The 26,197-nt window shown below is 46.8% G+C and overlaps 1 protein-coding gene across 10 annotated transcripts in view; it reads left to right on the top strand.

Moving 5' to 3' along the window:
* Window positions 1–26,197, top strand: part of SLC4A4 (solute carrier family 4 member 4) — a 228,342-nt gene that overhangs the window by 72,492 nt on the left and 129,653 nt on the right. For all 10 annotated transcript variants that reach the window (XM_075089980.1, XM_075089983.1, XM_075089985.1 and 7 more), the window contains exon 3: window positions 12,048–12,227. In XM_075089980.1, coding sequence (XP_074946081.1) covers window positions 12,048–12,227 — 180 coding nt within the window. The remainder of the gene's footprint in view (window positions 1–12,047; window positions 12,228–26,197) is intronic.

The following is a 26,197-nucleotide window of genomic DNA, read 5'->3' as shown; positions in this document are numbered from 1 at the left end:
TACAACCTTTGATAGAGCACCTTCTCTGCACGGGTGTTTGCAGTTACCAGCACCCTCCTGAAGCTGCTGGACCCTACCAAGAGAGAGCGGGCGCTTGGACGTGGGCAGGAGCCCAGTCCAGGGGCATGGGCCTCTGCTCTCAGTGTGCTCATGATAACGACTCCATAAAGGTCCCTTTTTAAGCCCTCTCTTCTTCTGTGCTTCAGCTTCCGTAGGTGCTGCCCAGCATCAGTGTGCGTGCAGGCTGGTGGTGTAATCGTGCATCTGCTGGTTACGTGATGGTTTGATTCTCTCCTGGGTCATTTCAGTTAGGATTCAAGCTCAGGCTTGTTTGACTGTCTTCTCCCACCCATTCTATATACCTTCCTCTGCCCAACAGCGTTTTTTTAAGGTACAATAATACTGGGTATGACAATTCAGGATGGAGACTGAAGAACCGATACAGCCTTTGCTCAGACTTCAGATGTGAGCCCTAATGTGCTGATTACCCTTCCTGAATTTTGCTGGGATGTTAAAAATGAAAAAGTAACACAAAATGTACTGGGGAGGCCCAGTCACAGCTGTAAAATGTGTAACGCCAGTGTTTGCTCTGTTTGGCTGTATTAGTGAACTCTGTTGTGGTTTTCGCCTGTTCAATGAATTGGCAGGTTTTTAAGACACAACATACTCCATGCCATAAATCAAGGCATAGAGAAGTAGTGAAGGTAAACGACAGAACCTGCTTGGCAAACGGGGAAAGATATTGAGGCAGAAAGTGGAAGATACCTGGCCCTGTGTCAGGGCTGGGTTCCTCCAAGCTTGGCCACAGCAAACAGTCACAGCCTTCGTGAGGGTCTCTGCCTTTGGGTGGTATTCCTAATCGGATTGCATAACGCTGTGAGAACTTCCTTAGCAGTGAAGAGGGATTGAGAAGGGACGTAGGAAACTACGGTGCTTCCTTGAAGGAAGCGTTGTGCTGCTGGAGAGGCATCAGGAGGCCTTTGTGTGAATGGGGCTCCCGCCGGTGAGCATCGTGTTTGCATTCCTACACACGGCCCCGCTGGCAGCAGCTCGGCCTTCTAGCAACTCCGGCTTCGGCCGCAGGCTGCCTTTCATAAAGACACCACGGCCTCTATATGTTTAATTTCAACCGCAGCCTTGGAATCAAGGTTCTCTTGCAGCAGGGCCGTTTTCCTACCGATGCAGTACTGTAGAGTTGGGCAGTTACGAGGACTTCCCATGAGCTGCCTGGCACCTGCAAACCCAAGGAAACAGAATGGTGTAGGTCTCTGCCTGGCAGGTTGCAGTTGTATATCTTGTTTTTGTTGCTAACCTGCACCCAGCCTTTCCTGTTTGCTCTTCAGGCTTTGGACAACGTGGTACTCCACGCAGTCACTGGCGGCGATTAAGTGTTTAGGCTCTAAAAGGACCACGGTGTTAGCTTCAGAGTGTTTGGACAGCAGATTTCAGCGGCGTGCCTTCCTGTTGCTTGTGCGCCAGTGGTAAAGCAGCAGCCAACCTCTGGTACCCAGAAAGCAGTTGGAGGTTCTTCCTCTGAAGTGGGGGCAGCACTTGGATGCCTTAGTCAGTATACCACAGCTCTTACTTACATCGCAGGGTGGTCTAAAACCTACCTGCATCCATGAACCTGATAGTGCCCAGCACAGCTGGGTATTCATTTGGTCAGCCTTGGTCATTAATGAGATGGAAATAAGGAAAACGAGGCCAAGATGGGCAATTTTGGGGGGTCATTTGGGGCGTTTTGGAAGGGGACATAATTTTAAAGGAACTGTGGTCAGTGCACGAGGCAGATGCCAAAAAATTCAAAGGTACCGTGCTTCCAAACAGCTTGGCCTAAAACTTAAATCAAACAGTCCAGCATGGCTCCTGTCCTCTGCCCTGGTCCCCAGAGCCGTGCGTTTTTCAAGTCTTCCTTCTCTTCCCGTGGAATCCAAGCAGTACTGGCCAGATTAGATCAGATCACAGCAGGACAGATTCGATGGCTTCTGTAACCTCTCACGGCTCCAAAGAAGAGAGAAAGAAAAGCAGCTTATGGGGTTGTGGGTAAGAGTCTCGCAATGGCCTATATAAAGCTCGGTGAGAATACCCCAAACACATATTTATTGTTCTCTCTAAACAAGGTCCACCCGCTATTCATTGCCACCTTGCTTATAGTTTCCTGACATGGAGTAGTACCTTATAGCTGTCATCATGTCTTCTGGGCTTCATATTCTGATCCTTTCCTAGCAATTTCTAGTGACTGCCTTGGTCTGCTCCTTCTAAACAAATGGGATTTGTAGCATCTTCATGAAGTCAAATGAAGGCCTCATTTCATTTTTTCATTTTCTTATCCTGTTTAGATGTTTTTGACTTTGACTTTATGTGAGCTCCGTCTTTTAGAGCCATCCCGTTCTTCGGGGCACAGTGCTAACTCACCTTTTAAACATGCTTTGCCGGAGCGGCCTCTGAGTCTTGTTAGGAATCTGGCGGTTCAAGTCTGGGTCATCGATGTGTAGAGAGAGAGCATACGTTTGAACTGGGAAGTGCAAGCTCTAGACAGATGGCTAGGAAGACTTTCCTTCGGGCTAACTACAGCGTTGTTACGTGCGAACCTCTTAAAGACTGCAGAGGTCACTCTACATAAAGATTAAACTGACCTTTTGAAGATATTGAAGTTCTAGAAGCCTGATGTTATAAAAGAAGAAGAAAATCTCCGGTTCACATGCTGCCTTTCCCAGTGCAGCTCAGTTCCCCGCCCCTTGTAGTGATTTTAGTAAAGGACTGCATATTGAGATATGAAGTGCGGTAATGCAAGCACGTCAAATGATCTTTGGGCAAGTTCCCTGCTCGATGAAATAACTGCATCTTGTTGCTGATGCTGCGTCCTCTCTTGAATGCTTTCATCTTAGCCACGAGTTTGGGGTTCCTTTGTCAGAACTGGCAGAATTGGAGAGTGCCGTCTTGCTTCTGATCTTGTCCCTTCCGATTTCATCTCTCAGTTGCGCGTAGTATCTTGGGGTTTGCCTCTCTTGGAGCCTCTGTTTTCTTGTTCTGCCCTTTTACTGCATCTCTCTCATTGCAGGCTGTTCTCCTGACGGCATTTATTGTTGTGAACCCCCTACTCAGCCTTATGGCTGTCCTTTTGCACATATTTGGACCCGTCACCTGGCGGATTCACACTGACCCTTTTGGCCAACTGCCACATACCATGGAAGACTTAATTTATTGCATACTACTATTGTTTTAAAGGCCCTTACGCCTGCGGGCCTTTCTGATCTCAGGGTTTTTCAGCTACCAGATTACAGATTTGTAAGAGTTTATTCCTGTCTTTTCCATACAGACATGATTTCTTCTGCAGCTCTCAGCCAGTCTCTTACCCAGCATCCTTTGTCCAGCTCCAGGCATCCACCTGCTCTTGCTGGCCCTGTGGCAGTCTGCGCTCAGTCCCTCAAAAGACCTTGGGTTCCCTTTGTGGGAGCCTCTCGCAGAGAGGTAATTCCGTGCCCGAGCATCACCACTGTAAGGCACAGATGCATGTTTCTGCCCTTATAAAGTCGTGACGGCGACACAAAGAGCAGAGTCTGTTCCAGCTCAGCGGGCTGCCCTCTCCTTGGAGGGAAGCATCTTCTCTGTGGGCCTGCTGCTTGACAGGGTTATTTTGCTGTGGGGAACAGGAGGGATTTGGATCTGATTCAACTCCAGCTGGTAAGTTAGCATGTTTAGATTTCAACAAACAAAGAGCTCAATGAATCCTTCTGCTGTTTACCTGATCTATAAGTTTATACTTGCATGGAAAATCAGTCAGTTGAACATCAGGACGTTCTGAGAACCCTGCGGGGATGGAGTGGTGAGCCTTGGGAGTATGCCTGGTCAGCCTGTCTAGGGGTTTGCTTATGGTTTTGGCTTGGTTTCTCTTGAGTTTCAGTATCTGTGTTCATATGCATTAACAGGAATAGTACTTGGCTCTTGGGCAGTGCTAGGGGGAGTCACCGTGTTCCTTGTTTCTGATGAACCAGCCATGCTCACTGATGGGTCTTGCGAAGTTCCATGTCTTTTCTCCAGATTTTACACCATCTTAATGTATCATGGAAAATATTCCCGTTTGTTGTTTTTGTGGCCTGTGTTTTCATCTGTGTGGAAATTAACGCTCCTTCAGATCACTCCTGGGAAATTTTTGGGTGAAATAAGATGACTGCGTAGGAGGGACTGGGAGAGTCATTTCTGTTCTGCTGGTGGGAACAGTTCTCTGAAGTGGGGTGTCGCGCAGACCGTGTCCCATCCCGTGTGCCCCTGGGCGTGCAGGGGGACAGCCCTGTCCTTGGAAGGTGGAGTTGGTCGGGGTGGAGAGCCTGCGCCTGCTCCTCTGCTTGCACCGCTCCCGGGAGGTGTTTGGCACCTGTAACCCCTTTAAAATCAGGTAGAGTTAAGGGCACGCGGCACGTGACGGCGTGGCCTTTTGTTCTTATTTCTTGAGCTGATTTGAAACTAAGCAGGGCTTAGTTTGGGACTTGCTTAGTGCTACTTTTAGTATCTCCCCTTTAAAATGGATCATCCCTGTGATATATTTGTCCTTCTGGGCCATCAGCTTTTTATGTCAGTTATTTCCTTTGAATCTTGCACGAAACGAGAAGTACCCTTCTGCCACCAGCCCCGGGGTTGAAAAGCAGCTGCTAAACACTGCGCTAGCCTGGCTATAATCCCAGCAGCGCGTTGGCTACTGCCACGTCTTGCTGCGTGCTTGGCGGTACGCCGACACCTTCTTCTTAGCCCCAAAGGTGTGCCGTGCCGTGCCGCCTTCTGCTGACGGAGCACGTGGTGGGCTGCATCCCCTGCCTGTCCTGAGTGACTTTGGAGCTGCGGTAGGTGCAGATTCCTGAATGTTAGACATCGTTATGGAGCAAGTTTTCGTAAAGTTAGCAACTCGTTAGTGGAAGGAGTAAAAGCCATATGCTCCTGGGATGTGTCAGAAGCCACATCAATAATTAAAGCTTCCTTGCCCTGAGGGTGTGTTGTGTTCCAATTCCATCCAAGTATGAGACTGATAGCTAGGCTATGGAAATGGGCAGAGAAGGGCACACCTTTACCTGTCTGTGTCTTATCGGTCAGCTGTGCCCCAGAGTTAAATGGTTGGGCATCCTGAGCAACACCCTTCATTTGGGTGGCCTGAAATATCTGTCCCCGTCTCCTCTGAGAGCCTGGGTACACACGGCTGCCCAGTGTGGGCGTCGTGAATGGCCAGAGCTTCTGGAGAAGAGGGTGGCTGTGCAGACATGTCAGTTGTAACCACGTGAGCCTCTCTGAGCCTTATCGGGGTTAATGTGACTCTCCCTGTTCTTTGGAAAGGAACCTTGAAGGTAAAACCAAGGTCCAGGTGAAAACTGCTAACACTCAGCTCATTTTCACTGCTTGATAAATATTTGATGTTAGGTTTCGATCTTTTTTCCTTCTAAGGTGCAAGTCTGAGATTCTTTATAGGCTAGGCTGACCAGGCTCTAAGTCTCAACAACCCCGGTCATGTGGAAGGGATTCCTTCTCAGATATTACGCACCAGGCAGACTTTATCCTTTGATCCTGTAACTTTTGGCTCCTGCCTCCAAATGACCAAGTTCTGTTTTTGCTAAGCAAAAGCCATACACCATTTTCTTAGAAGAGTTAGTGCTTAAAAATGGAGAGGTTCATAAATGAAGTCATCTCTTTCTGCTTGTTCGTTTGGCTGTAGATATCTGGAATGAAAAAATCATTTCAGTCTTACGCGGTGTCAGGCTTCAAGTCTGCACCCGGTCATGCACTAAGGTTGCAGAAAGGTGTAGACTCAGCTCAGTGTCCAGATGAATGCAGACACCTCGGGCACAAAAGGTATCACCACACTCTGATAATCTAATCGTGTCTGCTGGTTTACCTTTTGTGTTCTGTTTTTTTTTTTGTTTTTCCTCCGGCTAAGGCTGTGATTTCAATTTGCATTTCCTGTAGGGTACTCCCAGAAAACCTGTGTTCCATTTGGATTGCCACCGTGGCCACTGATTATCTATTACATGTAGGTGTTGATGTACTCAATACAAAAGGCTTTGTGGAAAGACTGTTGTTGCAGGATAAAGCTACCCAGAATCACCTAAATTCAAACGTCACGAGAAACCTGAGCTCTACGACTCCCCGTAGGTGCGTCACACATCAGGTCTGTTCTGTATGATTCTTCTGGGAGGAACTGGTTTCTTACCAAGGGCACGGTAGGAAGTGATAATGCTCTTTAAGGCAAGTGTAGTTCCAGAACTAGTTTGGGAAAGCACACTTGAACTATGGATTTCTTCCTATATAGATGTGTTTTGTCATCTGCCTCCTGCATGGTAGCAGAAATAGATCCACATGTTTTGCAAAACATAGATGGCTTGTGCTTCGCAGGCCTTGGGATGTCCAGTTTGGGGCTGACGTGATGGCATATGGAGTAACTCCCCTGCTCCCAGCACACTTCTCATGCAGGCAGATCCCAAGGTCTCTTCTTCACGTACATTCAACCAGCTCCTCAGCTGATGATGCCGGGCTTGTCCTGGTCCTTTCGCAGCTGCACTCTCCCCCGCTTAGCGGCGGGCAGGGTGGCTGCTCAGTGCATGCATTGCACATACGCCCTGCCTCTCGGTCTCTAAACAACTGCCATCCTTTCTTCCTGGGACAGAAAGGGATCCTCGCTGGCAGATGGTTCAGGTTTGATTCCAGCCTTGTGCCACACCGACTGCAAGAATACCTAGAGAGAATTACAGGTATGGAGGTGTTTCACGCAGGTCCCGGCTTTTCCTACTTGTGCAGCTTTCGGCAGCCCTCAGTGGGTGATGGGGAGCGAGCACCTGAAAGGAGGCTGGGATTGGGTAGGTAGCAGGCAATCAGGCTATGCTAATGTACAGATTTGGCTACGTAAATGCACGCGAGGAATTACTGGGTAGCTGAAGCTTTACCAAGTCAGACAACTTTCTGCCTGCAGATTTCTCACAATTTTTATTTTCCAGTACACCTTTTCTCCTCCCCTTTGTTTCTTTAACCCCCACATTTCCTTAAATGGAATAACTCTGAAAAGAAGTAGCATGGCGTTGGACTGAGGCAGTATGCCTGGGGGCCTGACGGGTTGAGGCAGGGTGTCTGGAGCCGCTTGCTTCTGTGCACGCTGTCAGAGCGCTGCTGCGGTCAGCACGTGGGCTCGCGCGGCGTGCACGACTTCAGATTCACATAGTTTTGTTCCCAGGACGTCAACAAGACCATGCTTGGCCAGGATGGAGACAAGAGATGAACAGATATTCTTGCAAGCAGGGAGGGAATGCTGCATTTTACAGAACTTAAATTTGGTAATACATGAGTGGGTTTTCACCAGTAAAACTGACTCAGGGAGTCTCCTGTGCCCAGGCTCTAAATCTAGACTGTGAATCATGAGCTGCTGTTCTTTAATAGCTCTTAATAAAGCAAAAGATGTGGTTTCAACCAGAATTTTTCCCAGGGGGAAAAATACCTCTCTGATGATGACTATTTCTTGTTCTATTAATAATCAGGTGAAATGATTTTCCTCTGATTTAGGTGCCCAGTAAAGTTTGCCCTCTGGCACAAGAAGCTAACTTCAAAAGTTTTAGCTGCAGCAGGTGTAAGTTCAAGGCAGCCACGACCTGCCGTTGTCCTTCAGAAAAGAAAAGGTGCCACTTGGACCTGCAGGTCTTGCCGTGCATCTTACCTGCGGGATTTTAGTGTTGTGAAATACATGCCTCTGGTCAACCGAAACAGCTCTAAAAATCTGAGGTGCACACAGAAGCTAATCGTTTTGCTGGGGGAGGGCGATGGGAGGAGCCCCCAGAAAAGCCTGTGAATGCAGTAGGGACCACAAGAGGAAACTGGCAGGTGGTCTGCGTCGGGTGTACGAGAGAAAGGTAGGGCTGGAGCGGGACCTGGATTACCAGGAGAAGTTTACCACTCGGCTCTGTGGTGCCCATCCTCCACCAAGCCGTAGGATAACAGTGCAGTGCATGTGCGTCCCGTTAAATTTATCAGGCATTGCCATTTGTAGTCAATGGTTCTCATGGGAAAGGCTCTGTTACCCCGGTGAGTAGGAAGTGTCTCAGAAACCCAGTGCATTGAGTGTATGTGTCAATTGTTTCCTTCCAGGCACTTTGGGAAGGGAGCCTAGAAGTTTATCTCAGCGTTTGCAACAGTATAAACACATGCCAAGCACTTCAAGTCCGCAGAATAGGAAAAACGTCTCGCTTGGCCTCCCTGAACAGACTGGGAGGTGGGGGGACACAAGAAGCAACGTTAACTAAGTCTCTCCCTTGCAGACTAGGGAAAAGCAGCTAAGTAGTGCAGATGTTTCCCTGCGTATATGCAACTTAGTTTCATATTACCAAAATCTGTACTGTGCACACGTGGTCAAAAGATTAGAGAGATTGTCCCGTTCTGTTGGCAGCATATTAAAGTATTAAGACGACAGGCTTACTCTGATGTGTTTCTATTATCAGTCTGACCACCAAATTGAAGTGATTCTAAGGAGGATGTGGTTCTAATACAGGTACTGGAATCACCACATCCTTCTGCTTCTGGATGCGATCTTGGCTGTGAGAATCCCTTGGGAACGGCTACCACTACCCTGCCTGTCCTGGGGCCACCCTTACCCTACAGCTCCTGCTTGTGCTCAGCTGAGATTTGCCCTTCTCTGTCCCTGTGCAGCGTTTATGCCATCTGCCACGCTAAAGCTGATGTTTCCAGTTGCTGGAATAGCTTTCCTGGTTTCCTTTGACACTCTAGACCTAAATGCCATCTTCAGGTGTTGATCTGTAAGGCCTTGCTGCAGACGTCTCCAGCGTCGGCATTGCGGCTCTGCCCGTTCCCTCTCAAAGACCGCTGGGCTGGAGGCAGCAGGCGCCGGGTCCCTTTTCTTCCATCACTGTTGCGCTGCCAGATTTCGGACCTTGCTCGACCCCGGATTTTTGTTTCTTTTTTTGTCCTGCTCCATGAGGTGGCGAGTTATTAGTGCATGGTACTGGACCGGACAGCTGTCCAGCTGTTGGCACCCCGCAGCAGCAGGAGATGTGCGTGTAGTGGTGCCCTTGTGCTCTCTCAGCCTAGATAATGCCGGCTAAAAAGTAACTCTAGCTCCACTTGGAGGGATTTTCACTAACCCTTTATAGTGGTTAGTTTATATCTTGGTATCATGGACGCTATGTATCTTTATATACGTGTATCTGTTTTATTTATTTAGTGTGGTCTTCTGTGTAGCTAGCACCAGTACGTAAACTTGAGCTTGCTGTAGCGCTCCAGCCACCAGAACGATGATGTGACTGACGCCTTTCAGGATCATCTCAGGTGCTGTCGCACCATCATGCCTGTGAGCGAGAAGGGAGTTTCTTTATAAGCCTTCTTTTCTAGTACAGTTTCCACATAACAAATTACTGGGGAGCCAAAATGTAGCAGGCTTGGTGCCAGTCTGTGGGTGAACATATTTTTTCGAGTGATCCTATTGGTGCACAATTGTTTTATTTTTTCCTTTTCATTTTGTTGGTCTTTGAGAATTAAGAAGGCAGTATTTAAGAAGCCTTCTTCAGGTGCTTTTTTATACTTGAGGAACTCGACAACAGCATGCATTTAAAATTTCTAATTTGTCCTCTGTGTTTGCTTTTCAGAGGAGCCACTGCTGGCAATCTGCATCCCTCGGTAGTCCTGCTGGTCTGCAGGGCATGTCTGTAGATGGGGATGAGAGACAGTGGCAATATGTGTAGGGCATGAGCTGTTTTCATAAGCTTCTGGCCCCATCCTTGCATACAGCTCATCATGGCGTGATTTGCAAAGCCCTTGGGGAGCTCATTTAGCTATTTTAAAGTTGCCATCAAGGAGGGCCACTCCGGTCAAGCAGCTTTTTGAAAGACCTTGGATGCTTTTAGTATGAAAATTGACAGGCAAAAAAGGTGAAGGACTCTCCAGACTTCACAGCTGGCCTCAAGAGTGTGTGGAATTTGAAATGGTAAACGCAGTTTGTTATGGAAATTGGGTGTTTTGTGCCTAAACCTTCAGTTGTTCAGTCTCTGAGACTGGATTTATCATAACGAGGAATTAGAGACCCATGTTTAGGAGTGAAGGTAACTGGTGGCTGCCGACTCTGCTTTTACTGTTGCGCTGGCATTTCCAGAGCAGCTTCCCGTGTCTTGCAGATAGGTGGTTCATCTGGAACCTTCTAATGCTGCTGAAGAGTAAACGGTAATAATAGGTGCAGCTTGCAGGTGAAAGGAAAGAGCAGTGCATGCTCTGTAATGAGGGAAAATTGGGGGAGACGGGTCAGTGGCAAGGGCCAGTTTTCTCTCCAGCTTTCTGAAGTGCGTGACTGTTTTATCAAGGCTGCTACTCGCTTGACTTAACTCTTATCCCCGAGCAAAAGGGAGTATGGGTGCCACAAGAGGCGGACGCCGCTCTGGGCTGAACGGAGAGGTGTTGGAGGGCTCTGTGCCCAGTAACACAGAACTCATCTCGTTTGGCTTCAGCCGCCATCGTCACCGTCGTCTTGCTGGGTGCCCACCCATTTGACAGAAGCTCCCGTGGTTTCCAGAGTGATGTGATTTCACATTGTGGAGCACGTTTCAAGAGAGCCTTTTGGCTGAATTTCTTTGGTGGCAGATACCTGTAGGTGCTGGAGTCAGGTCTGAGGGGTGTCTTACCCGTGCTTCCTGGTCAAAGCCACTGCAGTCACGGAGGCTGGGGTCTGGAGGCAGCTTTTGGGGGGTCTCCCTCCTCCCTGGGGAGGCACTGGCCAAATGACTCGGGGTGGGACAGTGCTGCGGGATGGAGTGCAACTCCCCAAAAGCTGTAGCCTCTGCCTTCTCTTGAATATGTCATCTGGTATGCTGGTGTGGGGTTTTAATAGCCATGCATTCATGCCAGGTGTAAGCATAGGCTAAGAATAGACAGGTGTGGGGTGACCGAGACGGTGGCTCTGCCGAGGGACAGCTCTGCAGAAATGCTCCGCTGTGAGCCAAAGTAAATGACCGTACCTACAGATGAATACATTTGTTCTTATGTGCTTTTGTGGCTCATCCATTCAGATAAATGTGCTTCAGCCAGTAATGGGGCATGTGTGTTTATCTGAAACCCTCTGCTTAGCTACACTGAGATGTGAGTGGGGAAACCAAATTTGGTCAAAAGCATAGAATACAGCTATCATTTATCAAGAGTTAAATCTGAAGGAGCTGTTTTTAAAGCTTACGGTAAAATGTCTGCATTATCTGGGCACAGAAAAAGGCATGTAAATGCTTTCTGTGAGCACAAGGCAGGATATTTATCCCAAGTTGGAAGAAGTGCAGAAAGCCCTGAAAATAGAACATTTTTATCAAACTCATCAAAAAGACATAACAATTGGCAAAGGTAGTTGAAGTGCTTTATTTTGAAATGGAAGCCTTATGAAAGGGAAAAGGCGTACTTTCTGTTTACAGTCAGCATATGAAATTTGGCGCTTACTCTTTTATTACTTAATTTTTATTTTGGAAAGTGTCGAGTACTTGGAAGTTTACAATAGCTTACGTTAGTAGTCCTTCCTTGTCTGCTGCATTATAATAATACCCTAGTGGTACTTTGACACTTGTTATACAATGGCCTGCATCGTCTATTTTGTAAATTTTCTTCTTCTTCGCTCTTCAATTAAGCTGCATCAGTTTGCACAAGGTAGGTGTCAATCCAGCCAATGCATTTGGTAAAACACATGGCGAAATTAATGTAGAGTGCTTTTCAGGGGCGGTGCATTAAATATGGCAAAACGAGTATGATGGCCTTCTGTGGTTTTTATTTTTAAATGAGTCACAAGGACAGAATAATTATCAGGAGTCTGCACTGGCATGCACTTGCAGAAGTGATTGGACAAAAAAATACTTTTCCAAATGGTAGCAAAGAGAGCTCCTAGCTCAGGTTTGGAGACAAGAAACATAGTCCTAATTAAAGTTAGGCCAGCAAAGAAAGATACTTCGCTTGCCTGTATGAATGAAACGCAGCATGAACTGTACTGGCCAGTGATGCGCAAATTATACACAGTCGGAGTTAATATTTGCTGTGCTTCTGTTCCCTAGGTCATCACACTATTTACATTGGGGTCCACGTGCCGAAGAGCTATAGGAGAAGGAGGCGTCACAGAAGACGACCTGGGCACAAAGAAAAGAAAGAAAAGGAGAAAATCTCTGAGAACTACTCCGACAAATCAGACGTAGAAAATGCTGATGAGACAAGCAGCAGCATCCTTAAACCGCTCAGTAAGTACTGGTTTCAGCTGTCGCTCACTGCAATGGTCTGTTGTCTAGTGATCGGCTCCTGGTCTGATCGTGGTGGAGGAAACTGGATCCACGAAACCAGTCCTCTCGTGTTGCGGGGTCGGAGTAGTCTTAATCAGTTGCTGTCGAATGGTTGCAGTGGCTTGGAAAAGGCACAGGCTGGAGCAGACATTTCATCCCTCTGTATCACCTGAGTGTGCTCCTGAGCTAACGCCAGCCAGGGACAGGCCAAATGTTAAAAAGGAATTTGACACTGTGTGTCAAGAGGCAGGAAGGAAACGCAAAGACTGAGTAGATGCCGAGGCAGATCTGTTGCAGCTTCTGCCCTGGCTCTTGGGACATGCACCCTCTCTAGAATTCAAGCGCCCCGTGGTTTCAGCTAGAAACATACCCGCTGGGGATTTGGCTTTGTTGTATCCATAACTTGTGGGGGCTACTAAGTCCTTCCCTTCAGTAATTAACCAGTTTAAGTTTTGCAAACGAAAAGAAGAGTAAATTGTAGCATTACTGTACGGTTGAGTATCTGTAGGGGTTGAATATCTGAATTCGGATAGGCAGGTGAGGTCCGTTTCGGATGCCTTACACCTCCGTTGGTACTACAGTTGTTAACCAGAGGAGAGAGATCTTCATCGAGTATCATCACTACGCAGCCCTCGTAGAAGGCTCTCATAAAGTCCCATTCCTCTTGCTGTCTTCTCTGTTGGCCACAAGCTTGTTCTGAAGTCTGGGGGGTGGCTGCTTAAATAGAAGTGGGAGAGGGATGGCGACAGCTTGTGAAAACGGGGACATGCTAGCAAGGTTTGAATATAGGAGAACAGCCCAGGATATGATATAGTTTAGATTACTGAGGCTAATACCAGATGGTTGAATTTCATTAAAGAACTTGTTTGTAAGTGGGAAAACGCTTCCTGCACAGGGAAAAAAGAGAGAGAGAGAGAGAGAGAGAGAGAGGAGCAAGCAGGGGTCATACGACCTGATCTTTGATTGCAGAAGTATGTGAATATTTCATTTTGAAATTATGTTGCTGGACAGTTGCTGCATATAAAGATAGTAACGTGGGATCAGATCAGTCATGTCTTTAGCCCAGGGGCTGTTACTCTTGGTGGTGCAGATATTTCAGAGAGCAGCAACTGGAAGGGAAGGCAAATCACAAAGCCGGTTTGCTCTTTATAGCTGTAGTTCCCTGGTTGTCCCAAGGGAGTTTTCTTGTCAGCGCTCAGAAAACAGGAGTTGCTTGTACACCGAAAGACATAATTGCATGTCTTCAAGAAATCTGGATATTGTAATTTTTATATTAGATCTCTTTTCTGCTTTGGCATGTGAGTGACCAGATCTGTAGAAATGCATCGATATCCTGTTCTTTATCTGCATGAAAAAACGTACAGACTTTTCATCTCTATCTAAGATTTTTCCCGTGGACTTTTCCACCTTGACCTCTTCACACAATGTATTTTTGGAATGGGATCACTTAAATACCACACAATATTCAGTGTGTCCCATGCAATAGTCCCATGCAATACTACATCATTTGTAACTACTTCTCTATTGTTCACCATCTCACATATCCAGATACTTGACCAGGCTCTTGCAGGGACTTGCTGTTTCGTGCTGGTGGCCGGATCTTTTTACAAGCTGGCGCAGTTATTTTAGAACACTGTAAAGGATAGGAGTAGTTCAGATTACTGTCTTGAATTTCCAAATGTTGAATTACATCTTGCCTCATCTCCCCAGCTTTTTTCCCCTTCCAAAACTCTTGTCTTCATAGGTGACCTGAATTGTTTCATACACTTTGCTTTTGCTTGCTAACAACCCTTTCCTCTCTAGTTCCACATATATAGGAACACCAGGCTTCCCTCAGAAACTTCTGCTGTCCCTCTTCTGATATTCTCCATCATTTATAAATGGCTCTTTATTTCCTTTTCATTCTCTCTCTCTTAGGTGGTTGTCGATCTGAGACAGTTGTTGGATATTCAGACTGTGCCAGCTTTAGAAGTCTCTTACCAGAACTTCGATGAAGGCTTTTTGAGGGTCTGAATGGCTTATTTGTGCCACGTATCCAGGTGCTGTGCTTGCTCTCAGTTATGGCAAGTGTGTCCAAGAGAAGACCAGTTCTTTTCAGACGAAGGAAAGCATGTCTCACCAGTTCAGTCTGATATTCGTTACTGGCAACCACGACAAGAAACCTCAGTTATAACCCTGTTTTTTTAATCTTTGTTAATTGTCAATGAGTTAGGGATACGTGGCCCAAATTCAGTCTCAAAAGAGGGCTAAGAATATTAGAAACAAAGAATTGGGGAATTTTGAACAGCTATTCTAATGGAATTGGGAGAAAGCTGAAATGAAATATCTTACCTACAGTTGAGACAGCTGTCGTGTAGAGTATGTGGCATAAGCAGCTGAATTATCTGTTAGGACTTAACCCTGTGGCTTAGTGGAGTGGGACAGAGGGAAGGCGCTTGCTATGGAGTAGGGGTGCCAGTTGGCCAGTGGAGAACTGGCTGCATCGTGGCTTGGAAGGAGGGAGTTTTGGATTTTGCTTTCTTTTTTTGGAGGCGGGAAAAATAACAGAAACCAAGCAAGAAGTGAAATGCAGAGTGTGGAGACCACCAGAGAGCGAGCATTAGTCTAACATGCTTGAGGTCAGTTCATAGGGATGGGTGATTATAAGGGGGCTGCATCTGTCAGAGTTAGGCCAGCTCTGCAGGGGCCTGCTGGATGTGCGTGTGGGGCACACAGTCTTTCCGCGTCATCAGAAGAGGAGAGGGGAAAAAAAGAAGTGCGGGACACCAAGGAAAGAGGAAATCCTGAGCCCGCTGTGCCCTGTTACGCAGCTCAGAGCCTTTCTTGTGAAGGCACCCAAGAATAGAAGAGCCAGGGTGTTGCAGTTCACAGGATTAAGGGCTGCTGGGGCAGCTGTGTTAATGACCTTTGCATAACACCGCTTGCATGACGGCTGGCTGTAACCAGGGTCTATGTTCGCCACTAAAAAAGGGGGTCAGATTCACACAGGCTTCAGGTACCCATCAGAGACTGAGGCTCAATGATTCCTGTGTTGTGAATACAACGTGTAGGACACTGCCTTCAGAAAGGCTGTAGAGGAGGTGAGGAGTGTATGCGAGTCTCATGAGATACTAAAATGGAAGTGCTGTTTATGGGGTTAATATGAGATGAAGGGTCGGAACTGGGTGACGTTTCAGACTTTTCCTTAGAATTGGAAGATTTTTGGGTTGATATATTCTCTTTTTTTTAACCATGTTTTAAAACAAGCAAAGCCTAATTTTACATTGAAGAAAACCCAGAAATCTTGAGGGAAGGTCCGGTGCGTCTCAGTCCATAAAATCTATCATTTACATAGCTCCTTTTCTTTATTGATTTTTGCAGTTATTAACTTGGCCAAGTATTAGACACTTTCAGTTCAGCTTGTATATAATCTGTAGTTTATTTCATCTTCAAATATAAGGAGAAGCATATAAAGTTTGATTTGAAAAATCTTTAATAACATAGTTGGTGAAATTTGATACATCACTTCTATTTCTTGATCTGTGACTAAGGACTGTGGAGCCTAAACCTAGGTATCTTCCCTGAAGACGATTTCTCAGCTTCTCTGGTGAAAACTGTGCGTTCAGTTTTTGACCAAATCTGGATTTGACTCACCAGGTCAAGCTGCTCATCCCACAACAAATGAACCTGATGAAACATGTCTGTGGATACAGGCGAGAGAATAAACAGGTCCCGAAATGCAAACCTTCCCTATAAACATTTTGTGCCAGTTCAAAACCGGTCTAGCTGTGCTGCTTTATTTGGGAATTGGTGCTGTCTGGAAATGACAATCTTTTTTTTTTTTTTTTTTTTAATCTGTGTCCAGTTCAGTCAAAGAAGCCAGTCTCTGGTAGTTTATAAACAACCTTCGGCTCTGGAGAGAGGTAGGGAAACTGAACGTGTACAGATATGTTTTATCCTAAGTAAATTATTGCTTGGGAAGGATGCCTCCTTCAAAAATCCAGACAGGGATATTCTCTGATACACGGAGGAGGAAGCTGGAAGGCAGTGTTCCCTCTGCAGAGCCCTTTCAGTATATTCCAGGCCTGCAGGGCTGTTTCTGTGCTCGGAGAGAAAATTGGAGTTCACACCCTTGTTCTCAGGCAGGACTGCTGACACTGGTGCAAGCTGAAATGTGGCTGCCTTGAACCTCAGACTATTACAAATCCGTGCTCCAGATTAAGCGTACCAGCACCTTATGTCTAAAAGCACCTCCTTTAGCCAGCCTGGCCCTGGCTTCCACTTAAAATGAGTAAGAAGGAAACAGCAGTGGTTATTCTGTATCAACCAGGAAGCTGGCATGCAAGTATTTTTGAGGTTAAAAAGTGTGTGTGTGTGTGTATATATATATGTATGTTATTGTGGTATAAGTAAGTGGGCTTTAAATACCCTCTTTCTATCTGCCCAAAATACACAGAAGAGCTGGAAAACAGATGAAGATTTATGCTGTCAGAACACTGCAGAAGGGAAAGGGTAGCCTATTGAGAGATGCTGAGTAAAATGGGGTTTTCAGAGGGAAGGTTTAGTGATTTTTGTAGTGCTGATGGCTGGCGTATGGACCTGCTGGTGTTATGGGCACATTCAGTTGGTCTGTGGTTAACTATGGTTAAGGCACTTAGTGGTGTGAAGGAAAGACTCAGCCGGCCAGAGGAGAGCGTTGATGGTGAAAAGGCACAGGAGGCTCGTCCGCTGGCGTGGGTTCAGGCGCCGGGCCTGGTTCTGCCCTCTCAGGTTGGCCAGTTGCTTACCTCAGTACAAGACGGATGGTATTGGTCGCTGTTACTTGCAAGGGATGAGACAAGGGAGGCGCAAGGAAGGCAGATGTAAGTTTCTTCTTTGGGACAGGCCCCAGTCTAAATGCATTTCCCTGTTCCTCGTTCTTTACTACAGACACATGGAGATTTTCCCATAAGGAAATGCGTCTCTGCTTGATCTGGGAAGGGGTTTCTTCTCATTGTCTGGTTGCCCTTCAGGTTAATTTGGCTCATCCTCCTGGCTCAGCCCCAAGGAACTCGCGTCTCTCAGTAAGCGCTGGCGTAGCAGGCAGCGTGTAGACACCACGCTGATGTACGCAGCGGTGTGGGGTGCTCTGCAGAGGTGCCTGTGCTAGCGCGGAGCTTGCTCGGGTTGGCCTTGGGCTGGCCCAGCTCTGTGCCCCTCAGACGCGCGGCATGTGCAGAAGGTACGTGTTAAGGAAGCTGCAGATCTCTTTTGAAACTCTTGCGGTGTGTTTAGAACAGAAGTGCTTGGGGTCTGGGGTACAGACTTGGGCTGATGTGAGCGACTACCGTGTCAGAAGAAACAAGCAGAAAAATGTATGTTTCTCTGACAGAATGGAAATTCTCATCTTTGTTCAGTTGATCTGTGCGTGGCCTGTGGTTTCTGGAAGGTAAGAATCTGTCTGTGTGTATTCATGACTCTGAATTCAGGGGCTGGGGTAAGAGTCCTTTTATAGGCAAAGGTGCATCCAAGCAAATGGAGAGCAAGAACCCCAAAATACAAAATACTTGTCCCTTTCCAAAATATCTTGGGGAATTTCACATGTAGTCAAGGACTAGTATTGTAAGCTATAAAGTAATGGCTTGCAATACTAGACCTCACCTCAAGCCCTGAGGCACTTTACACAAAATAATCACAAAAACGATGCCAGTAACATAGGTAACAACAGATTGAAAGTTCTCGTTTGAATTTTTTCTTCTCAATTTAAAAAGTAGGGGTGAGAAGGTGTGGGCTTGGCACTTGTGTGCCCCGCACTGATGCGAAGTGATGCTCACTCCTCTGCTCTGCGACGTTTTGCAGAGCTGCTAGTGCAGCCCCCAGGTTTGGGGAGGATGCACACAGTTTATGGCAAGAAGGCAACAGGCAAGTGGATTGCAGCATCTTACGTTCTTGAGATCTTTCTCCTCTGAATCATGAAGTCTCATTGGCTGCCGGCTTTACCCTCTTTCGACTTTGATTTTTGATCAATGTTACGTGGAAATGGGATAAAGAAGGAATTTGCTTTGATGGGACGGTCAGCTGCCTGCTGACGTTACTCTTCAGCTGTAAACACAGGCTGTCTTCATCCTCATCCCGAGCCCAGTATTTTACATGGGTATGAACACATATTTATACATGCAAGTGCCCTGCCTTTAAAGACCGAGAGGGAGTCTTGGGAGTTCCCTTCGCTGAAGGCATGTAAGAGTACATTTTTCCTTTAATGCTATTGGCCAAGCATAAAGGTTTTATCCCACAAGCTATGGTGTGTAGAGCCCTGCTGCGGTACTGTAACCGTTTACTGACTTCTTGTTAAAAGCACTTGCGGGGCTGAAAACTTGTTGTTGCCAAAGGGGAAGGTTTGTCTAAACTCAGCATAACGCTTAAGAAAATGGAGTGGGAGGAAAGGAAATTCAGTGTTCATAGTTTACTGGAAATGGGCATTCAGGGTTCTCTGCCCCATGCAGTGCTGGGCTTCAGAAATGACTGTGATACTTAGCTTTGGCAGCGGATTCAGCAAGGTACTTGCAAAGCAACAAGCAATAACGAGGGGCCCATGAAGCAAATAAACGGTGTGTTGTAATAGAGTTTTCTTAGTGCTTGCATCCGTGAAAGGAGGAAAACCTGATTTTTGGCAGGGGTCAAAATGGTGACAAATGAATAAATACAACTGCAGAATCTAAATTTTGGAAAACTTTAAAGGAGGATAAGTGGTTGTGAGCTGAGGCCATCTTTCCTTTTACACTGTTAGTTGCAGCTCTTCTGCATATGGTCACATGTGGGCTAAGCTTACCAAAGGTTTTCTTTACCAGTTGAAGGGTGTAGCTATGATCCTGTTTACAGGACACAAAACCAGAAACAGGGAAAAGAGGCTGAAAATCTGGATCTGTCTGTCGGGGTGGTTTCTAGAGGACCCGTACAGCGAGAGAGGGAAGGGATGATAAGTCATCCCATTAAACGTTTGCAGTTTGCTCAGAGAAATTCCTTTTCCGCCCACCAGCAGTAGTTCTTGAAGGTTTTAGTAAAAAAAAAAAACCTCTCTTGAGCCCTCAGATGTGGGTTAGGAGGAGCATTTTGCTGAAAGAGAAAACATCTGCAGCGGAGTCATTTCATTAAGGTACTGTTTGAGGCTTGTGCTGTCATTCTGCATGGAGTGCATCTCTCCCAGCAAAGGTGAGGCTTGGTCTGGATGGATCAGATTTGCTGTGTAGGCACCGCCGTGTCCCTCTGTAATGATCGCCAAGCGTCAGCCCTCGCTACGGGTTGATATGCGCTTTTAACACTTCTAATATAAAATGCAGCCTTCTCTCAAAAGTCAGTTCTGTGTAATCTGGCTCTAGGAAAGCTGGAACTCCAGGGAGTCCTGCTTGCTTGAAGCTTGCTGTCAGTTTTGGGTATGCGCGCTAAGGCTTCGCTGCTGAATACCTGCATTTGAGCAGTGCTCGGGAGGATGATTGACGTGGAGAGAGAACTGTAATGATCCCTAACAGATTGTCTGAACCTGACAGATGCTGCAACAGCAGTTGGCCCCCCTTTTTTTTTTTTTTTTTTTTTTTAAAACTGGTTAGTCACCGATTGGTTTATCGAGAAGCCTACCGATGTCAAAGATGATGTGGTGAGCAATCTTGTAGCATGAATTCACCACGCTGATTTGTTTAATTGGAGGCTTTTTCATTTAATCAACAGATTAAAATCTGCTGCTTCTGGTTGATGTGGGGCACCCTGAAGTTGATGGCAGTACTAGCCTTAGTTTCCTTTACATGATGGCTTGCTTCTTGCGTAATGAATATGTTTTTTGGTCCTTTCGGGTTCTTCAGGTCTTCTAGTGGGTCTAAGTGCCTAGGCAAGAGAGTGGTACTGTGTGTGTGTCTATAAATGGTTTTCTAACGTCTGTCTGATGAGTGCAGTACCTCTGAACTGGGTATCCCGGAGGCCAAGCCACTCTGCTTTTTTGCCGTGTTCTCTCACTCACCAACATGATCTTTATCAGGAAAGAAAGCCCACCTATGGGGCTGAAATGCCCATTGATTCCTCTGTGCTCTTGATTCTCTAAAGTGCTTCACTATGTCCATAATTCCTGCTGCCAGCTGTAAGACCTGAGCACACCTGCCAGGTGTTCCTGCATCACTAGCTGTCCCGCCAGCGGCTAAGTTACAGTCTGTTCATCTCATGCTTTACGTTTCTTGAGAACCATCATATTGTGACGTACGTCTGCCCCTTTGTTCAGTATCGCCGCTTGTGAACAGTTTGCCTACGCAAGACCTGAAATAACATTGTTTTTATCTACCATCTTAAACGGGACACTGAAGTAGGCAAGTCTGCCTCTCGTAAATGCGATAGGTAGAATATGCAGAGCAGCGTGCTGAGGCTGCGCTGTGAAACACGCGTGGGGCCAGAGCGAGCCTTCACGTCCAGGGAGCGCCTGGCATGAGCTGAGGAGTAGACGGCAGGCTCTGTCCCTGGCACGGCATCCAAACCAGAGACAAGGCTCTATTTGAAACCGCTCGTGGAAAAAGCAACTTGAGTCCGCCGGTGTGGAAACCATCTCTTTCTAGTTTTAAATGCAATCTGCTTGACATCTACGATGCATTCGGCAGGGGTTTTGCAGGCTGTCTGTGGCGGGCCTCTCCTTAGGAAGAGCAAGCTTTGCATCTCTCCCGCGCAGAGTTGCCCCTCCTCGGGAGCGCTTCTACGCAAAATGGGAAACAAGTTGCACGTGGGGTTACCGAAGCTGTGTGGCAGTTTGAGGAGAACGCAGCACGCCCGAGCTGCAGGTACGTCTGCCTGCAGCCCGAGCAGAGACTGCTTGTCCAAATGCCTGTGCCTGCGACACTTCCAGAATTGCTCCTGTTTGTCTTGAAGTTGAGTGCGAGGCGGCTGTTTAATTGTACGTCTCTTAAAAAATGTGTTTCTGATCTCCTTGGCTGCTCTTAAACAGTCTTCTTGCCTCTTATGTGCAATGGAGTATTGCTCCCCAACTCAGAGGGCCTGCCTTGCAGGAAAAGATCCTGCATTATGGAGAACGTCCCAGCTAATTTCCAGTGAGGAGCAGAAGTTGCTAGTCCAACTGTGGAGCAGTCCATCCGTAATGAGATTGAATTAATTCAACAAAGATATTTAAACCTCAATTTAGGAAGGCTCAGGCTTGGTGTCTACCCTGAAAGTTCATTAAGCTAGCAGCTATAAATAGCAAGAGACAGCTACAGGATTGAAATAAATGTACCGACTTAGCAGGCCAGATGCAGCGCCGTCAGGGCCGTGCCAAGAGCCCTCTTTCTATTAAGTGTTGTTGGGTTTTTCAGCAATCCAATTTCTTTCCTGGCTCTTCAAGACATGGGGTGCGATTTTCCAAAACCTTTAAGCTTTGGCTCACCACAGTAAGAGCAATGGCAGATCAGTGTTGAGAGCCTTTGAAAAATACCAGACAGGGTGGTCAAATAGCTTAATTTTTTTATATTAATACTTTAAGGAAGAGGGTCAGGGAGACTTGCCCATAAATGTAAGGGAATCTTTGGTGTTTTGGTCTTTAAGAACTGTGCAGCGGGCTAGTGGATTGGTCCAAGGTGGTGGAGGCACTCGAAGCGTGCCTTTTTGTGCCCCTCCGATCTCTAATGCCGCAAGTAGCGTATTTAGGTCATACGTAGTGGAACTGCAGAGGTAAACGCAGAAATAATTACTGCTTCGATTGCAGACTTGCCCTCTGCATAGCTGGGGGCCCATCAGAGAAGCTGTTGGGGTGCAGCTGGCTGAGGTAATGGGAAAGGGCATGGGAAGGTGCTCGGGGCAGGCAGGCAGTGGGAGAGGTGCCGGTGAGGAGGCCAGCCGTGCCTGCGGAGCGCAGAGCCAGCAGCGGGCACGGCACCGGCATCGCCTGCTGACGCAGCCCTCGCGTCTGCTCTCACCCTGCAAAGGAGAGATTGCGTAATGCAGGGAGAGACTGCTAATTGCCTGGGCTGGACATCTGACGACCTAGGGTAAAGCTGACTGCATCCTGGCCCTGAATATTCAGTTAGGGACCTCCTTGGAGTGGGTCAGGCTCCTCTAAGGCAGGACCGCGTTCATCCCTGGCAGGTTGCCTCATTTTGCGGGGTCAGGAAGCTCTCTTGCCTTCTGCTGCAGGGGATACAAACCTGGAGTTGTGCTGTGTTTCAAGATGGATATTTTCGGGGTTATGGGTGGGTGTGACCTGAAAAAATCCAGAGGAACGATGGGGAGAGGTTACTTGAAGGCGCAGTTGCCTGGCAGTTAGGAGGACTTCTTGTAGGTGTGGGGGTGACAGAGAAGAGACACATGTAGGAGGGAGGTACCTCAAGCAGCAGCTAAACCCAACCTCCTTTCACCCGTTAATTACTCCAACTGTTATCAGAGGGAGATGGTCTGGAGGGCATTTCTCTTGTTCCTTCGGCTCTGCTCTAACTGCAGAGGCTCACAGCTCGTACTGAAGCGCTTGGATACGATGAAGGCACATGGTGATGTGAGGCTGGGTCTAGATGTGAGCTGTCACCCTAGGCAAAGGCTTTCTTTTTCTTCCTGGCAAGAGTACAGGGTTTTTCTCAGACAGCTAATTAAAAAAACTGCTTTCTTTGCAACACCTCTTTTCTGAAGTGTTGGGTTTTTCCTTTTTTAACTTGACTTGTGCATATGCCGATCATGTAAGGGCTTCTTAGGAACACTTAGCTTTGTTTAAAACACTTGGCACTTCCCTTACACGTAATGTCCACCTTATTTAGGTAAATGCATAGCTGAAATGGGGCTTACGGCACAGAGCGGTGCTGAGCTGCCTGGTGCTCTCGCTTTGCCTTCGCTGTGCAGCTGAAGGCTGGCCCTCCTGAGAGCTGCTGCGTGCGAGCGGGCCAGCGGGCGCCCGTCAGCGGGCCAGTTGCTCTCGGGAGGCTGAGAGGAGCAAGCAGCTGCTTTTTGTTCCCTGCTTCCAGGTAAGCAAATGCTGCAGCTTTTTATTCCTGCCAAGTATGCTCCCTTGCCCTTGCCCGCACCCACCGTGTTACGTTTTCCCCTTTCCACCTTTCAGTATGTTCTCTAAAATAATTGTTGAAGTGTGTTTTTAATCTCTCATTCTGACATGGAGCAAAACTCTCCTATCTTTGCCAAGGTTTCATGCCTCGCTTGTGACAGCTGGGAAAGGAGCTTTTTTTATTATTATAATTTATTCCCATGGAAAGTCCAAATTTTGGGTAGGCAGGGCTAAACTGTTCTTCCCTCAGTGGGCGTGCGCTGAGACTCCCCTGCCCAATAACAGAAAGTGATCTTTCCTGGCAATGCTGGTTGTTAAGGGAAATAACCGAGTGCCTCTGGTGCAGAGGATTAGTTCTTTTCTTGTCCAGAAAGGTATGGTAGTTGTGATTTTTCCCTTCAGGGTCATTTCTGAAGTTGTTTTTGAGAGTGAGAGTCAGGGAAAAGAAGCAGTTGTCCCCGAATAAGTTATGTGCATGTTAGGTGTGATTAAATTTAGGCATCAGTCAAGCACCCATCAGAAGTACACGTGTGCATACCTGTTTGGATGCGGCACATGGCATCCGAGCTTCGTCCTGTCACCAGCTGCCCTGTGCGCCTTTGGCAAGTCCTGAAAGGCTGGTGTTGAAAGTCTTCGAAGGGACAGTTATGTCAGGGATCTCGTGTGAGTGAAAATAAATCTCATCCTAATGTAACAGCATTTCCCGTGTTATCCTCTCTGGTTGGCACTCTTCATAGGTGCAATTTTGCATCTCGCTCTGGCAAGTCCTTTGCTTTGAGAAAGACCCCTGCCGAAGGGAAGCTCCAAACTCTACTCCCTGACTTTTAACTTGTCTCCTCCTCTGCTGTGACACCTGAAGCTTTCCTCACCAGACTTCTGCTTGATACCAGGGTCCGAGGACAAGGGGCTGAAAACCAATGGGATAAAAGCTCCCATCTGTTGGGCTTCCTCTTGTCCGGAACACTGCAAGCTGCCGAGGTGCTGAGGGCACCGTGCAGGCTGCTGTGAGCTCAGGTGTCTGTGCAGCCAGGTCGTTCCCTGGCAGAACATCTCGGCTTGCTTCCGACATCTTTCTCCTTTCCCCAATATCAGCAACATTTTTTTTATTTTCAAGCAACATCTCTTGAGTTTTTTCCGTGCGTTCCCCAGCCTCTGAAGTGCCACAAAAGTGAGGAACCGAATGACACTTTATCCACGCAAACGGAACCAAGCCTATCTTTGCGATCGCATGTGGTTCCTCAAAAGAAATTAGCAGCGTAGTCTGAAATGCCATGCTCAAGATTTACTTATTTCCTGCTTGCGTATTGTGTTTCAGGTAGCGGTAATGTCATTCTGTGTTCATGTTAGTCGCCTGTAGCTGCGTTGAGGCTGGTAGGTACTTCAGTGGAGTTGGTTGGCTTATGAAAGTTTATTGAAGTGTGACTCGGGTGTGTCGTGTAGGATTTAGAAAAGCGTCTTGTATTTCTGGGAATTTCAGTGTTCCTTTGGTTGTGGTGCAGTCAGATTGGTGCTGAGAAGTGATTCCAGTCTGAAAAAGAGTTTAAAAAAGATCAGCATTGTAACGTGCCCGCATGAAGCCATCACAAATGCCTGGGCCTGGAATAACGTGAGTATAAAGGAGAGAATTTTCCACCCATGCAGAGGCCAGGATAAAATTGTTCGGATCTGACTTCTGCTTGCTGAGATTTCTGGATGTGGGAGCAGCCACAGCAGTGGAAGACGGGAGCAACGAAAGTGATAATTTTCTTCTCAAGAAAAATGATAATGTGCTTTTGATGAGGATTATTTCCAGGTGCGGTGCATTTTAAAGGCACAGTGTCATCTCTTCAGGTATTTTTTAAAACCTGCCTCCACCGTTTTCATCATTAAAACACAAACATTGCAAGGGTAATAACACCAATATAGATGGTAGAGTTGTTGAGCAGTTGCACTTATGTTGTTGTCAACTCAAAGTGATCAAAATCTGTGACCCTGAAATAACAAAAATTAATTAGAATATGAAGTTCAAATACGAAAGGAGTGTTGTTTCAGCTGGCCTTCTGGTTTTGACACCCGCACGCTGCCGCGCTCCTGCCGTACTCCTGAGTTTTCTCTACAATCTGAGGAACCGATACAAATATTTTTTTGTTTAAGTGAAAGTTAAGATTCTTCTATAGCTTTAACATCCCCTTGAGAGGCAAGTTAAAGTGATAGACCCCATCTGGTTAATATTGAATTAATTGTTGCACAGTTTGAGATAAAATAATAAGAGTTGAGGATTGTGCATTTGGTAAGTGTGGTCTGGGCAGAGCAGAGAAAATGACCCGCAAAATGAAGCGATGAATCAGTCTTAAAATACCTTCGTTTTGCGGTAGGTATGAGTGCTACGAAGCATTTTCATTTACTGGTCGCTTCTGCCTTGATGAACTGCATGTTTGCCTGCAGCTTTACAAGTAAGCCATTCTGGATTAAGAATGGTCTTTGCTGCTTCTTCCTTTACGAGGCAGTTTTTATTATAAATCTCGCTTGGCCAAAGGTGATGCAATTAGTCATGCTAGATGTAGAGGAAAACGGCTCAATATAAACTTCACATGGGGTTTAAAGCCACAGGGAGTGTAGCTGTCTACTTTGTGGCTTTAAAGTGGTTCTTCAACTTAAGTCTTGAAACTTCTTCAGGTTTCAAGTACCAGAAAAAGCCTCCCTGGGAACGGGGTATGTATTGCCACTTGGACATGGTACGCTGTTCATGTTTGAGATAGGCAAAGCAAAAAAGAGGCCAGTTCCTTTCACAGTCGAGGGGAAGACCTCCTTTAGCTGGAAGCCTCGCTGTGCTAATCTTCTGTCTTGAACTGATAGCATGTGCCGCTATAATTACCTAAGCCACCTTAATTCTTTGCCTAATTCTGTTCTCTGTGTTCACGTGAAACTGCTAAGGGACAGAAAAGTCTGAGGAATTTACCATGTGGGGAAAAAAAAACCCCTCATT

This window comes from Phalacrocorax aristotelis, chromosome 4 (assembly GCF_949628215.1).
Source record: "Phalacrocorax aristotelis chromosome 4, bGulAri2.1, whole genome shotgun sequence".
Taxonomy (NCBI): domain Eukaryota; kingdom Metazoa; phylum Chordata; class Aves; order Suliformes; family Phalacrocoracidae; genus Phalacrocorax; species Phalacrocorax aristotelis.
This window is presented reverse-complemented; position numbering and strand designations above follow the sequence as displayed.